This window comes from Lepidothrix coronata, unplaced genomic scaffold (assembly GCF_001604755.1).
Source record: "Lepidothrix coronata isolate B3197 unplaced genomic scaffold, Lepidothrix_coronata-1.0 Scaffold1, whole genome shotgun sequence".
Taxonomy (NCBI): domain Eukaryota; kingdom Metazoa; phylum Chordata; class Aves; order Passeriformes; family Pipridae; genus Lepidothrix; species Lepidothrix coronata.
Genome location: NW_016690181.1, coordinates 5,074,612 through 5,090,713, shown reverse-complemented (window position 1 = coordinate 5,090,713; position 16,102 = coordinate 5,074,612). Strand labels below are relative to the sequence as shown.

General features: G+C 45.8%; 1 protein-coding gene across 3 annotated transcripts in view; it reads right to left on the bottom strand.

Annotated features, from left to right (window-relative positions):
* Positions 1-8,529: 8,529 nt before the first annotated feature.
* SYT13 (synaptotagmin 13) overlaps positions 8,530-16,102 on the bottom strand; it is a 20,633-nt gene continuing 13,060 nt past the window's right edge. For all 3 annotated transcript variants that reach the window (XM_017813265.1, XM_017813284.1, XM_017813273.1), the window contains 2 exons: positions 15,189-15,318; positions 8,530-14,398 (listed from right to left, as the gene is read on the bottom strand). In XM_017813265.1, the coding sequence (XP_017668754.1) occupies positions 14,094-14,398; positions 15,189-15,318 (435 nt within the window). In that variant the 3' untranslated portion in view covers positions 8,530-14,093. The remainder of the gene's footprint in view (positions 14,399-15,188; positions 15,319-16,102) is intronic.

Here is a 16,102-nt window from a genome sequence, read left to right as displayed (position 1 = left end):
TTTCCAACCTGGAGATGGGCAAGGTGAGCATAGATCATAGAGTCCATAGGAACTCCATTAGCTCCTTGTGGATGGAGTCGAAAAATCACCTGCCTTTCTGTTACCAGCAGCAAAAGTTCCTTGGCACAGAACCCCATCAAAGTGCGTGGCCCACATGGAAGGAAGGGATAGTTGAGGACAGACTCCAGACACCTTTGGAGACAGGAGTGCTCCCCCAGGGCTTGTGCTGAACCGCCTGAGGGGCCTGTTTACAACTCCTGATCTGAGCCTCCTAACTTTTGCCACTGGGGAGGAAATGGTGCCTTGCCTTCTCAGCAAGAGCTGCCAGAGGCCCTATTCTGAAATGATTCCTCCAATTTGTCACTCCTTTCCTTTGCTTCATTTGCAAATCCTGCTCTCATCAGTGATACCTTTCATCAGCAGCTGTTATTCCTAATGGCAGAGTGAAATGTACAGCAGGTGGGATTTTTTCTCCAGGCAGTCAGCTGACACAGGGAAAGTGCTTGTTTCTTTAGCAAATAACTTTGCTTACACCTGCAAGCAATGTCAGTAGGAAGCATGATTCCCTGCCACTGGATGTTGCAGATATTCATGATGGGAAAGGTCAGAGACCCCTTGCATTGGTGAAGGGGAGAGACAAGAGGTTGGCAGAGCAGCTGGCCCAGCCCACGCCAGCTCCTTCAACACAATTCCCTGTTACACCCCCATCAGAAAATAATCCTGGCCTTTATCCTAGGCTAATGCAGGTGCTTTGCAAGCTTTCTCTCCAGGGTTACTCGCCTATCTCAGATCTCTAGCTCTTACTTTGATGGATAGTCTGTGGATGGAAATGTGCCAGCATAAGCAAGATAGGGAGGAGGGAGGAATACTGATGCAAAATGCCCCTGGCTTACCAGTACCCCCCAGACTTTCCTGGGAGCAGGTGCATTTCTGTGCCCTGTTTGCCTAGGCCTGTCCTGGTGTCAGTGAGGCCAGGAGGCAGCAGCAGGCATAGGGAGCACACAGTGGAGCACAGGAGGAGGCCTCCTTGCCTTGGCTTGGAGATCACCATGCATCAGGTTTAATCGATACTGTGCTGAGCGAGTGAGAGGAAATTGTTCTGAATGTGTTGCTCACAGCATCTTGAACTTGTTTCGCTGCAAAGACAGAAGGGTTCAGTTTTTCTCAAATGAGCTCTTTATTCTCTTCTTCCCTCTGCATCTTAGCTATGGCATCTGACTGTGAATAATGCACACTTCTCCAGACCCTTGGGTTTGTATTTCTAGCCCATGGGATTTTTGGTTGCCAATTTCCCTTCCCCACGTTTTGCTCAGGCTCCTTGCCTCTTTTACCCTGCTGTGAAGCAGAAATCCGTGAAGCACATTCAGACATGTCCTTTTGCAGGGCTTGCCAGTGTCTGCAGGGGTCCGGGCCCTCCAGCCATGAGACTGACCTCAGCAGGGATAATCTTCACAAGAGACCAAAGCTCTTCCCATACCAGCAAAAGCACACAGGAGTTATGGTGGGTTGTGAGGGGACGCAGTGGGCATGGTCCTGGTATGTCATCTGTCTTGGATCTTGAGCTGACTGCGGCAGTGTCCCCCGTGCTGGTCACACTTTTGCTGATATGACTATTCAGACATGATTCAGGCTTGGTCCATCTCTTTCTCACAGCACAAACTCAACCAGGTGGCCCGTGGGTCTTTGGAGTCACCCTCCTTTCTTATCTCATGAGGATTGCTGTTTGTTTGTTTGACCAGTGTGTAAGACAGCCTAGACAGCCAGCTTGCGGATAAGCAGAAACAGCCTCTGCCTTTGCAGATTCCCCTCTCAGCCCTGTCAAAAGAGGTCTTAAAAGCAGAGAAATGGTACGTTGATCCCCCAGCCATTGTATACAATGCAGTAATGCCTATGCAATTCCTGTCTCCCTTGGAGACATGTATGATGTGTGTGCATGTAAGCTAGTGTATGTATACAGTACATATGCATATGGTCTATATATTGTATATACGCACATCCCAGTACATATACACACAGTAAAAAAGATTAAAATCACATGCTTATATATCTATAAATAAAATCCTATATATTTATATATTTCTATGTTTTCGATAGATATAAAGATATAATATAGAGATAGACTCAACCATCCTTGTGTAAGGCTGGCCCTGTGTTCTAGCACAAGGCATGTAACACTGAAGACTTTGGACTTTGAAATGGTTTTAGCCATACACTGAGGCCTACATTTACATGTACAGCACTCTATGGAGAGGGGCTTTGCTGTGTTTGGGGCAAGGAGTTTCCTTGCTGGCATGTTACCCAAGTGATAAATAAGTTTTGTTTAATAGAAGAATGTCTTGGTAGGGAAAAATGCTTGAGTGTCCTTGTCTTCTCCCAAGTAAGCCTCTTGCTGAGGTCCTGTGTGTTCACACTTGGACAGATACATATCCCACCCTCATATACACTTCTGTCTCTCTGCATGGATGCATTTAACAACAGTGGGTGCTCATGCTGTGGAAATGTGGCTTTCTGCTCTTCCGCCTGGTGTTCCTCAGTAGTTGCCGGCACACTGCTAGGGACACCCTGCACTGGCCAGTGCTCACACAGCACGCAGTGAGAGCGTGGGTTAACCTGGGGGCGCAATCAGTGATACAACCATGATGCCAGGATAAAGGCAGCAGGAGAGCAAAGGTGTTACTGAGCGGAGGGAAAGTTACTGCCACACAGTCGGACATGGCAGGGATGGTATATGGAGCTGGAACAATATGAATGAGAAGGAGCCATGAATTTGGAGCAATATGGATGGGAGTGTGTGATCCCCACTGGGGAGGCACATTCAACTCTGTTGGGTCAGACTGACTGCTCCCTCAGGTCTCACAGCTACTCCTCAGCTGGTGAGCAGCCTGCCTGGCTGGGGTCCCAGGGAGGTTTTCTGGAGGAAAGGGATTGATGTGATTGTGTGGAAGACATAGTTGGTGATGCATGTGTGCCTTTGGGCCCCAACACACAGCATATGGACCTTGCCAGGCTGAAGCACCGAAGGGTGCAGCCCTCTTGCCCTTCCCATGCAAAGAGTCACCTATTTTCCCATGACCAGCATTTCCATGCTGGGATGGGGGTGGATCCAAACAGTGGATCAACCTGGGGTCTCCCGATGCCTGTGGGATGGATAGCTGCCTCATCCCTCCATCCCTCCCTTCACACAGCTGCTCGTAGGCCACTGACCCTTCTGCATCCTGAAGCCTTTGGCTGACTCCGGAAAGGACCCACGAGGTGCCTCTGGCCAGTCTGGCAGCTGGTGGTTACTCAGTGAGCTGCTTCCCCACAAGGGTTGAAGGAGGAGGTTTGCCTTTGCAGCTCCATGCCAGGCCTGGCAACCACTGCACTCCTTGCCGTTTGTTTTATTTGTTGACTTCAGTCTGGAGGAGGGTGAGTTGTAATTCTGACGTCCGAATGACTTGTTACACTGGTATTGCCTGAGCAGACACTGTGCAAGCTCCCCCCAAGCCCTGTCACACACCTCAGTGCCCTCTCCCAGGCCTCTCTCCTCCACACAACTGGTAATCCACCTCAGCCGCCCCTGCCTGGCGGCAGCTCCCCACTCTGCCACAGCCCCTCAGCTGTGCAGCACCACGGGGATCTCCTCGGCACCTGTTCCTCACAAACCTCAGAGACAGTTTTCTCACTCCCAGCCCCCTCCTCAGATGCCACTGACACTCATGTAAGCTCAGCCTGCGGCCTCGCCTCCCCACCGCCTGTGCCGGTGGTGCTGCCGCCCGGCGAGGGGCTCCCATGCACTGCACCTCATGTCAAATAAGCTCGCTGGGCTATGTGGGGGAACCATGTCTCATATGCTGTAATGTCCCAAATGCTACAGGAGGGCTACAGAGTTTTCTGCCAGTCATGGCATCCTCATAGACTCACCCGACAGTTAGCAAAAATGCATTTCTACTTCCAGAAAAAGAGGCTTTATCTCAAACCTCTCTGTATCCACATCCAAGCACAGCCCTGCTGAACTGTTTCAAGCGATCTCTCACCCACCCACTCACCTACCACACACACATATGAAATGAGAGAAAAATATCTAGACGTCTATTACTACATATGTATTAATATGTTAATATCACTCTTTTCAAGAACATTAAAATGTTATTACTTTACAGACTATGCTTTATAGTACCTGTGTGAAAGGACCTAGGACACTGGATACGAATAGAGCTATGTTGATATATCATAGTATGTACACGAGAACTTTCCTTTTGTCATATTATCCTTGTAATGTAAAATGATTGTTAATAAAAAAAAATTAAATTTATCAAGTTGGCTTGCTAATTATTTAAATTGTTCTTGAAAGTTAATGTCATTTTCCCAAACCAAGGTTGTCTAAGCTGATGCGCTCTCACTTCCCCAGCCTAGGATTGTAAGGAGCAGATCCAGTCCTAATTAATTGAGAAGGGTTAATTGCAGCCCTTTGAGGTGCTGGTAGTTCTCCCTCCTGAGTGACTGGCTCCCTCACATGCTGAGTGTCACTGCAGCCCCTCAACATCCTCACCTCAGTGATCAGGTCCAAAATATCCTGTGATGGAGCTGCATCATTTCACCATGGGCTGGGTTATGCTGGTGCTGTGCCACGGCTGCAGCCTGCAGAACAGGAGCTGACACCTTCCAGCAGCCCAAGGCTGCCCTGGGTCAGCACCAGTGCAGCTATGTCAGAACATGCTATTTTTGGGTAGGGGTGCAGAGTGAGTGCCCTTGAGGCTCTGTGCTCCCTTTCTAGTCAGGTACAGTGGCATTATTGTTGGCTTTGCTGTGGTGGGCTGTGCTTGTAATGCATGTTGACAAAACTTTGCATGTGTGCCTGGTTTGGTCTGAAGGATGGAGAGACTTTTCCTGAGCTCTACATGCTCCAAATCCAGGGAAAACTGGACTTTTTTTATCTTAAAACAAAGGGCTGGCTTAACTTTGGATTGTTCTTTGACGTGAAGTTTGGCTTGAGGCTGGGTTCACAGTGGATTGGCTAAAAGTGCAACTTTTAAAACAGTTCAATGAAATAAGACTAATCTTGTACATGGAGGGTCTTATATCTGCTAAGTCAGTGTGGGTGAGAGAGACAACTTCTGAAACACGTATGTGTGTCCATGGATTAACACTGGGCTGAAAACATTGCCTCCTTGGGCTGAGCCTGGCTTCTACTGGGGATATGGCCCATGGCAAAGGCACCACAGGGATTATGGATCACCCTTCCTTCACTGCAGCTCAGGTTTGCATGGTAGTGCAAGCAGGGACAACCTTGCAAAGGTTTAGGCCACCCCTGCTACAGGGTGGCAACCATAGCTAGAGAGAAACATAGGCAGAAAAAAACCCCTTCCAGCACAAAGGGTTGATTGCTCAGTTGTAAATGTGTCCATGTGTCAGGGGGGAAGCAGAAAACAGGAGCAATCTGTGGAGCTGATGGTATAGATCCTGTGTGTGGCACTGTGTACTGCAGGTGTTGATACCAGTAGTACTGCTGAGCTTCATTATGTAGAAATGAAAGCATCAACAGGACTGGCTCTTTAATTTAATCAGGTGTGAGGGATCCAAGTTTTCCAGTTGGTCTTGGGAATGGATACCAATGTATAAACAAGTGTTAGATGGAGTGGGCAAGCAGTTCACCCCTCTAGCAAGGGTTTATGCAATAGATACATATGGTATAAAAAGGGTTTTGCTCTCTGTTTGAGGTTCCACAGTCATATGAGTGCTCATAGTCTTGGGCTTTAACTTGATGCCTAGCTGTATTGCTCTGGTGGCTGTTCTGGTTGCAGGGTGCCAGTGCAGCTTGCTAGTCCTCACAAGGGAGGGGAAATTTGGATGGAAATTCTGGCTTTGTGGGAGGTTTGGGCTTACAGGACTCTAGGCCCAGGAGAAGCATGGAAGTGAACCCATCAGTCCCCACAGGTAACGGGCTGCGCAGAAGCTTTGGTTTCAGAGCAAATGCCTCCAATTTTTACCAATGGAGAGAGGCCACAGGAGCTGGAAGCAAATGGCGGTTTTTAGGCTGAGAAATGAAAATACCCCAAATTAGTGATCCAAAAGAAAAGGTTGTTTTGGTGACTTCACCGAAGTCATCAAGCACTCCACATATTACAGTTTGCCATTTTCTGGCAACTTTCACTGTAGTGATTTAAAATCACTTATTTTTGAGCAGTAAGCAAACACAGCAAAATCCCGGTGGTTGTCAGGGCTTAGCTTCAGTTTAACGGGCTCTGGGTTTGCTGGGCACCTGGCAGCCAGAGCTTGAAACTTCATCTCTGGCGTTTTGACTTTGCTAGTCAATTGGCAGCACACAAAGCAGGACAATGCTTCACTTTCAGCAGCTCAACCATGTGTAAAGAGTCAGAGCTGCTTGTGAAATGCATTGCTGGGTTGTAATTCATTTCCAATAGGCAGTTTTGAGATGTAGACTCTTGTTCATTACCACTGGCAATGACCAGCCTCCTTGCTGATAACTTCAAACCAAGGACTTAAAAGCAAGATCCCTTAAAGCAAAGTGCACAGTCTGAGCTTGTGTCAGGAAAGGAAACTTGCACAAATTCATCTGATCTAGGGCTAAAGGTGTCCTTCCTATTTAGGACCACTGATTCTCATGTCAATAAGAGCGAAATGAAAATTGAAAAAATTCCTCTGTGATGGTTGTAATAGCATTAAAGCCTGGCATGCCCTTCCCCAGCTCTGCTGGTATCCTGGACATGCTTCATGGAGATGGCTGTTGTCAGCAGCTGGCACTTGAAACTTGATTTAGCAAAAAAACCAAATGTGTTGTTTCTTCCTAGAAACAGGAGAACAGGTGCCTGTGACGCTAAGAGCTTGCAGGCATAACCAGAGGGGGTTTGCAGCTCTTTCTTAGGGCTGTCTTCCCTATCTGTCGCTCCTGTGGTGGAAGGGAAAGCATGGGCAGCTTTGTGGATTTAAACAGGCGCCCCCCTAAGGTGTTTAAATCAGGAAGTAGAGGCAGGGTGTCTGGGCAGCGCCAGGTCCAGCTCTGCGGTGGCACCGAGCAGTGGGCACAGGGGACCAGAGGCTGTTTCTGGCAGAGCTGTTGCCACACAAATAGAGCTGCAGTTCATTTACGAGGGGCTCTAAAAATATCTGCAGGATAATCAAAGGCTCCCACAGAACAGCATATGCGCTAACGACTTCTTGATTCTCTGAAGTTTCCTGTTTGAAGTTGTTATGATCAAGAGGAAAAACAAATGTGGTGTCTGCATGGCTGTCAGACGCCCTATTTCTGGGGACGCTGGTGGTACCTCTGGAGGTACACAGGGGTGGGAGAGCCTCACAGAGGTCTCAGTGCTGGGAGGGGGAGCCATGTGCAGCAGAGGGTCAGGGTTTGCAAAGCTGTGCTCCAGACCACAGTTGCACTTTGTGGTGCTTGGGAGAGCTGTCTGGAAAACTGGATTGTGTGTAGGTTTCAGGTCTGACCTATCTTCTCAATGGCATCTTGGGGCCCTGTCCTCACTGATCACTAGGAGTTCAGGGAAGTGGAGGAACTGGCTGCAGACCTTCAGGGCTAGCACCAGAAATGGCTGGATTAGGTTACACTCTCTCCTGGCAGACAGAGGATTAGGGAACAGTTCCATTTTAATTTTTAAATACCAGGGTGGGGGGAAGCTTCTAATAAATCTGAAGTGACAGTGAACAGCAGGGTTAAGAGAAGAATGGTCCTGTGGCAACTATTGCTGCTTTCCAATACGCTGGGCTGGGAATTACTGAGTAACCCTGCATGAATCCCCCAGGTGGGAAGGATTGTCCCTGGCAAATGCACCACCCGTGTTCAACTCCTCATGCAACAACACCAGAGCTCCTTTCCCTTCACCTCTACAGAAAATTCTTCAGTGGCATCAGCCTCGCTGTGCAGCTGACAGGCTGGTGGCACCCCTCTATACGAAGCCAGTAGCAGCCTGGGGCTCCAGCAGACTGCCTTTGTTTTTTCTCCTTGTGCTTTAGCACTGACTGTGATGGGTGAGAGAGTGCCCCCAAACTGTCAATGGAGTAAATACTTCCCACTCCTGCTCCAAAAATCTGTTTTCTCTTACTTTTATGTGCAGTCTTTGATCTCTGTGTCTTGTTAGGAACCAGCTAATTCCAGTGATGGTATTAGGTCAGCTAAGTATGTATTCCTCCTTACGGATTCATGGTTTACAGAGTATCAACAACACCCAGTACTGAGATTGGGGAAAAAAAAAAGGATCTAAATTAATTTCTTAGTTTTGTTTCAGAGAGCCAGTATCTGGGAGGAACCTGGTTCCCAGATCCTGTTCGCTAACCTCCTTGCAGCTGCTGGAAAGCCTTTACAGCTTTGTTTACCTGCCACCTTGCTGAAGAAGCCAATAGATTTCCTATGCTTGCCCAGGATAGGACTCTATTGCTGACTGCTCCCCTTCTCATATACCCATCCCTTGATGAAACCCTTCAGAGGATCTTCTGTTAACTCATCCCAGCACTCTGTACCCCTGACATGAGCTGCAAGCAGAGGGGACTTAACCTAGAGTAAATAATGCAGACACAGTGTTGGTACAGCTTGGAATTATTTACTTGCAGTATTTTAGATGTGCTGTAATATTAGACACAATGGCTGAGCATCATGCTCTGGTTTTGTGCTTTGGATTGTGAGAACAATATACGGTCTTGACAAACAATATCTGGCTCTGTACAATAAACACACTGGGACACTAAAGGACCAAGTAAGTAAAAAAGCCTCTTCATGCTGAAAGGCCACACATCACTATTTCACTTTGTTACTATTCTTGTGCATTTTGAAAACAGAAGAAATAATATTGTGTCGAGTGTTACTATTTACTCATCACATTTATCTTTCAGCAAGTGAACCAAATACATTTTAATACCTAGTTAAATTCTGAAACACATGAAAAATGCTATCAAAGCTCTGTCCTTTAATTCAACCAAACTTCAAACTGACCTTCAAAAGAGTGCAAGAAGCATGGTCCAAACCACTTAGCTTCCAGCTCATATTAAGTTATTGTACTCAACTCATCTTAGACTTCAGGAAAATTTGGACAAATCTTGGGCTATATTTCTAGAGCCCAAATTACAACCTACTTCATTCCGAAAAAAAAAAAAAAATTAGTTGTTTTGAACACTACTTCCAGATAATACTGATGACAGATGCTAGCAAAATGCAAGGTACTGTTCAACAAGATGTTGAAAGCACAGTAGTATCTAGGAGAATAGTAGAGCCTGAAAATTTTCCCAGCCCTGTTGAAGGGAATTTTCCATTACTTTCTGATGTATTACCTCTCTGCAAAGCAAACATGGTTCCTATCACCATGCAAGGATATTTGGGACAACAACTGAGGGGAAAACTCTGCACTGGAAAAGTGTTACCCTTACAGGGGAGCAGCTCTAACCACTCCCCTTACAACTGGAGAAGGGTGCTGAGAGTAGTAATGAGTCTAAAACATCCCAGAGATATTTTGGTGACTATTGATGACTTGTGCTTATTAATCCTTCTACTCAAGCAGAAATTGCCTAAAATCAAACTAGATAATTTCCCTGGGAAGATCCAGCTTTGAGGGCAGGTCAAGGCAAAGCAAAATACAGCTACAATCTATATTTTAATCAAGGAACTCCTTAATGTAGTCACAGGTTATTTCCTCTGGCCTCTCAGTCCCCTCCTCTGAACAGAGGCCACATCAGGAGACCACCTCTCCCAGGGGAAGCTGGATACAATAGGGGAGCTGCATTTCTCATTCTGTTTTACAAATAGGCATGATGTTTGGGTTTTGTCACTGGATGAGGGATCTCTGTCCTTAAACTCACAAATCTGGCCCTTAGTGAAAAGTATCATTCATTCTGACCAAGTAGACTGCCCCATGCCTTCCTTTTTTTTTTTTTTCCTTCCTCCCTACAGTCTCTTGGCTTCCAGCTTCTTCATGTTAATGGTTATAGCAGGCATAATAACCAGTCCAACCACAGACTAGCCACTGGGGACTCTAATGGCTGCTTTTGGTCACACATATATCTTAGGAACATTAATTGCCATACCTGGTTTTTTTTCCCTCTTCTCTTATGATGCAATTTATAAGCAGCAGCCTTTAATTTAATACGTAGTGGTGTTTAATGATCCTCCCGTATTTTCAGCTCCAGGAAGTGAAAACTGTAGGGCTGCCTGGCTCCATCCTCTGGCCTTATTGCACTTCAGTGATACTTGGACAGCTTGTGTTGCTGAAGCTGCTTGATACAATGGCATTTCCAAATACTTCGCATTTATATTCATGATGTTGTCATCTACCAAAACCACTCCCCGCTGTTTGTCTGCTAGGGCAGTTTAGCACCTCTGGCCCTTGGGGTGCTGAGACTCAGGGGCACACAAGTATTGCTACACAGGCAGTTCAGAGGGATGAGGGCAGAGCCCTGGACAGACGCTTGAATGTGATGACAAACAGCTCCAATTAGCAGAGTTCAGAAGAGCCGGGCTGGGCATCCCTGCCCCTCCGGTAACACACGTACGCAGCATTCCTCAGCTCCTCACACCCATTATGTGTCCATGTCTGCTGTCAGCCCCGGCGAGTGGTTGCCTCCTTCCAGGGATGCCTGGCAGCCTTTGTTCAGGCTGCACTGATGGCAAAGAATATTCTTTCCAGGCTAAAATGTCAGGCAACAAGAATGATCCAGCTGGGAAAGATGCATGCATTTTCACTCTTTCTCTCTTTCCCATTAAATCCCACTGCAGCAAAGGAGGAAACAATGCCATTCGTTAACACTGATGACACCACTTTGCTCCTAAGACAGATTTGTGGTTAAGATTTTGTTGTAAAAGAGGACATTGTTTTGTCACAGCTAAGTCAGATTCTGAGGAGCTATGCTTTTAAGTGCTATAGGACTGCTATCTATTACAGGGTGTGCCAAAATCACCAGGGTACAGGCAGATAATGTTGTTTACAATCAGCCATCAAGATGTTATAAAAGTCTCAGTAAAATAAGCAGGATGCAGAGCTAGAGGAATCTCTTGGCAGCAAGGCAAATATTTGGGCCTTCAGGCTTTCCAGCACCAGCCAAATATCATCCTACCATGAAGTTATCCTTCTTGTCGTTATCCCCAAAAGAATCACAGTGCTGCCAGGAACCTATATGTAGAGTAGGCCAACATTCCAATGAATTTTGCACTTAAATGGAAATAATTATTCCAAATTTATAGGTATATCTACAAGCGAATCATGATCACAGCAACTATTAAGAATTCACTATCCACTTGACCCCTCTGTCTAGTTTACACACAGTATCCTACAGCTTTTTGTTAATAAATAAAATCCCATAGAACAAAAAAAGAAGCCATTTTTCTTTTTTGTTTACATCTCCTCTAGCCAGTAGATCAATATCAGAGATTAAAACATTGGACATAATATTTATTGCCATACTTAGCTTTTCTGTTTGTCTGCTTGGTCAAAGCTGGTTTTATCATCTCCAAAATGATCCTGTAACTCCTGGCTACACCACCCATAAAGGGAATAGTAGTATAAAGATAATAGTTTTCAGTGTGCATCAACATTGTCAATCTCTTCACAGTCACAGCATTACTGAGGATACAAAGGGCCTCTGGAGATCATATTGTCCAAACCCAGCCCTGCTCAAAGTGAGATAAATTAGAGCAGGTTTGTCACGCTATATCCCATCAGATTTTGAGTGTTTCTGAGGATGAGAACTTCCAACAACCTCTCTTGGAAACTTGTTCCAGTATCTGACTATCCTCACAGTGAAATGGGGTTTTCTTCTTTAATTTTTTTCATGTGTTCAAATGGAATTTATTATACTGCAATTTGTGCCTATGCCTCTTGTCCTGTCACTGGACACCACTGAAAAGAATTTGGCTCTATCTTCTTTTGTCCTGTCCCAGATCAGGTATCTTTACAAACTGATCTAAACAGTTCCAGCTCTCTCAGCCTCTCCTCTTATGGAAGATGCTCCAATCCCTTAAACATCTTCATAGCCATTTGCTACACTCTTTCCAGAAACTCCATATCTGTTTTGCAATGGGGAGTCCAAAACTAGACACAGCACTCCAGATGTGCCCTCACCAGAGCTGAATAGAGAGGGAGGGTCACCCCCCTTGACCTGCTGGCAATTTTTGTCCTAATGCAGCACAAGACACTGTTGGCCTTCTTTGCTACAAGACCACACTGCTGGCTCATGTTCAACTTGGTGTCCACCAGGACACCCAGATCCTTTTCTGGAAAGCTGCTTTCCAGGTGGTCAGCCCTCACTTCTTCACTGGTGCATGGAGTTTTTCTTCCCCAGGTACAGGACTTTGCCTTCTCCTTGTTGAATTTCAGGAGGTTCCTGTTAGCCCATTTCTCCAGCCTCTCAGCATCCCTCTGAATGTCAGCAAAACTGCCTCACCTTTCAACCAATATTCCCAGTTTTGTGCCATCTACAAACTTACTGAGGGCATGCTCTGCCCCATTGTTTAGCTCATTTCTGAAGATGGTAAACAGTGTCAGTCTCACTACCAGCCTGCGTCACCACTAGTTACTGACTTCCAGCTGAACGTCATTCCCCTGTTCATAACCCTTTGTGCCTGGTGCATCAGCCAGTTTTCGGACACTGGTTCTGGTGTTTTCCCTTTGCCAACAGGATGGCAGCCTTCACTTGACAATCTGCTAGACTTATTTGACTGCACCATCAAAATGGGCTGGATGCTAAATAAAGCTTAGCTTAGTATTTTGATTTAAATGGAGGGTCAATCTGACCCAGCAAGTATGAAGTTCTCTGAGATTTTCAGTGCTGTGGACTATATGGTTCTGTTTTCAGATTTTTGGATGCCTTGTCCCCATGGAAGTCCCTTGAAGTAGTAGGACAGACAGTGTGCTTATGGGATCATGACATCATCACTGCTGATGCCAGACTTTCAGTCCACCTGCATACACAAAAAAAGGCAGTAAAAAGTAACATTTAAGCCACATCAAATCTTGAAAGTGCACACACAAAAAACAAGCCTTGGAGAGTCTGTCTGTTCAGTGAATTCCTTCTGTCTGGAAGTGATGAAATACATGGCAGTTCTTAAGGGTTGTCTTCGAGTAATGCTGGTATGAATATTTGAGTGCAATAGTAACTGTCAAACCAAAACCATCCATCAGCTGCTAAGGTATGAAATGATCCCACTTCTTTTGCCTAGTTTTAGATGTTGCATGAAATATATTTAGAGTATTTGAAACTTTCTAGCTCAGAAAAAAAAACCAAACAGGAAAGATGGCAGTAAACAGAAAGATTTGGTCCAAGTTTTTGGAGGTTACATCGACAATAACTTTTTGTCTGTGTTTAGGGTCTTCCTAGGTGACACCATAGAAAGATAAAAGGATATAGGCATTCTGCTAAAGGGTCCTGAAACATTCATATTTTCAGCAGTTTTCATGAATCCTAAATACAAGGTATTGAACTCTCCAGGAAACAAAAGTAAAGTAAGGTGTTTGACTTCTTGTTTGGCAGTGTTTACTTCAAAGGCTGCACAGGATGATGGTGTTGACTGTCTCACCCTTTCCTCTTCCTCTGTTCTCTCCCTTAGTTCTGTATCTTTTTCTAGGTATCCCTTTACTGCATGTTAGCTTCACTCTCTCTTTCATATTGATACTTTGTGTCTGACATGACAGTTAGTCCTGTGATCTTCATTTCTCTCAGTCTTGAAAGGTATTACGAGAAGCAGTGACTGGTACAACAGTTGTGTGTGATTATGGAGCCAGCACTCATCAAGGGACCTGGGGACAGTGCCAGATGCCAATGAGTGGCTTACAGTTCCATGGTAACTTTGCTCCCCTCTGCTCTGCTACAGAAACAGGGACCTCACTGAAATGACAGTGGGCAGGCTAATAAAATTCATTCAAATCATCCAGGCAGCCAAACCTCTTGTTTGAGACAACCACTTAATTAGGTGAGAGATTATCCTTTAAATACCTTTTTCAGACAGTTTCTCTGGCCAGGATGGGCAGGAAAATCAGAGAAGGGTGATGTAATAAGAGTGCTGTGCTGAGAAACTTTGAGGAGGGGAAGATGGAAGGTGGAATGCAACTTATGCCCCCAGGCTTGGAGGCCTGGTGTAAATCTTGTCAGTAATCATGATGAGCCTACATGTGGAGCTGGTGCCACATGGCTATCTGTCTCCTGGGGTTCCTCAGCATCTCTTCCCAGTGGTTCATCTCTGTACCTGTGACATGTAAGCCCAGACTGCACTTGCCAAGCACATGGCTCTGACCAGTGCCATCCTGGCTCAGCATTTCCAGCTCCACGCTGGAGGCACGCAGGAGCTCATGAGGCACCTCAAACATGATCATCTCATTCCACACTGGGTTGATCTTGTGTTTTGCACGTTTGGTCTGCTTCTTCTTCAGCTTCAAGGACTGATGCCTCAGTGTCACCTTGACAGAAACATCTGTATAGGAAATTGAAAGAGACACCAAATTAATGAGCATGCAACAAATAGATTAGACTAGACTAGACTAGACTAGAATATGCTGAGTTGGAAGGGATCCATCGAGTCCAACTCCTGCCCCTACGCAGGACACCCCAAGAATCACACCATGTGCCTGAAAGCATTGTCCAAAAGCTTCTTGAACTCAGACAGGCTTGGTGCTGTGACCACTTCCCTGGGGAGCCTGTTCCAGTGCTCAACCTCCCTCTGAGTAAAAAACTTTTTCCTGATATCCAACCTAAACTTCCCCTGACTCACCTTTGTGCTGTTTCCTCAAGTCCTGTCACTAGCCACCGCAGCAAAGAGATCAGTACCTGCCCCTCCTCTTTCCCTCACGAGGAAATTGTAGACTGCAATGAGGTCTCTCCTCAGTCTCATCTCCTCTAGGCTGAACAAACCAAATTACCTCAGCTGCTCCTCGTAAGGCCTCCCCTCCATATCCTTCACCATCCTTGTGGCCCTCCTTTGAATGGTCTCCAGGAGCTTAATGATCTTTTTATTTTGTGGTGCCCAAAACTACACCCAAAAATGCAAGAGAATTGACACTGGTGACATCAGTCTGAGAGAGAGCACATAAGAAATATTGATCTTGGGCATATTTGGTTTTCATTTTTTAGAAATTATTCAAATCTCTTTGGCTTTCTAAGCCAAACTTTTTTTTTTTTCTGCTGAACATCACCCTTCCCACTTTCTTTCTAGATTTACGTAATAGCAGAAGCAACAGTCTCTATTTCCTTGCTATTACACTCACCACTGCCAAGTAGATCTTTCAGCTGCTTGGAATGGAGATTTTTAGCCTTAATGATCACCACCAGAAGGCGGTTAGCTGCTGGCAGGTAGCTAATAGAGAGCAGAACCTCCCCGTGGCCCATGGATGGCTCCTGGAAATGGAGACATAGAAAGGGTTAATTTTTTATACAGTCTTGGCCATAACATTAGGAAAACTAAGTAGTACAAGACTGATGGGTGGAAGGCCATGAACCAACCAAGTTGTCTCTCTGTCTTTGTACAGGAGATCTTTCCAGTTACACTGGATGAGAATAAACCTTCCAAACATGCCTGAAAGGCTCCTCCACTCATAAGGCCCCAATCATGTGAGTTACTGAATTCTTGTGTTGCTGGAAAGTAACTGCTTCCTAACATTGACTTTTAGTGGATTATTTAGTCAGAAGAAGAAGATTTGGATCTGGAATACAATGCAAGTAGTCAGCTACTTCTATTTTGAGAAACCACCTAGCTGCCCTGTATTTATGTCCACTACTTCCATTACTGCTTTTCATAATTCACTTTTTGTTTCAGCTGCTTCATTTCTCAGGAGGCTCTGATGGACACAGCCCCCAGCCCATGCTGCCCAGCAGAAGTGTAGGGCTCCCTGGAAAAGCACAGGTGATGCCCAGGACTGAGTCAGACCGGGAGCTGGAGCTACACCTTCTCTGACACCCTAGTTGGTATGGGAAAAAACCCAGCCAAGACAAAATCCTCCGTGAGCTTGGCACAGTAGTGTACTCTTGATTCCCATCTGCCTTCTCTCAGGACTCTGAGCAGCTCTCCCTCCTGCCCCTGCAGGAGACTTTCTTTTCCTTTTCCTTTTCCTTTTCCTTTTCCTTTTCCTTTTCCTTTTCCTTTTCCTTTTCCTTTTCCTTTTCCTTTTCCTTTTCCTTTTCC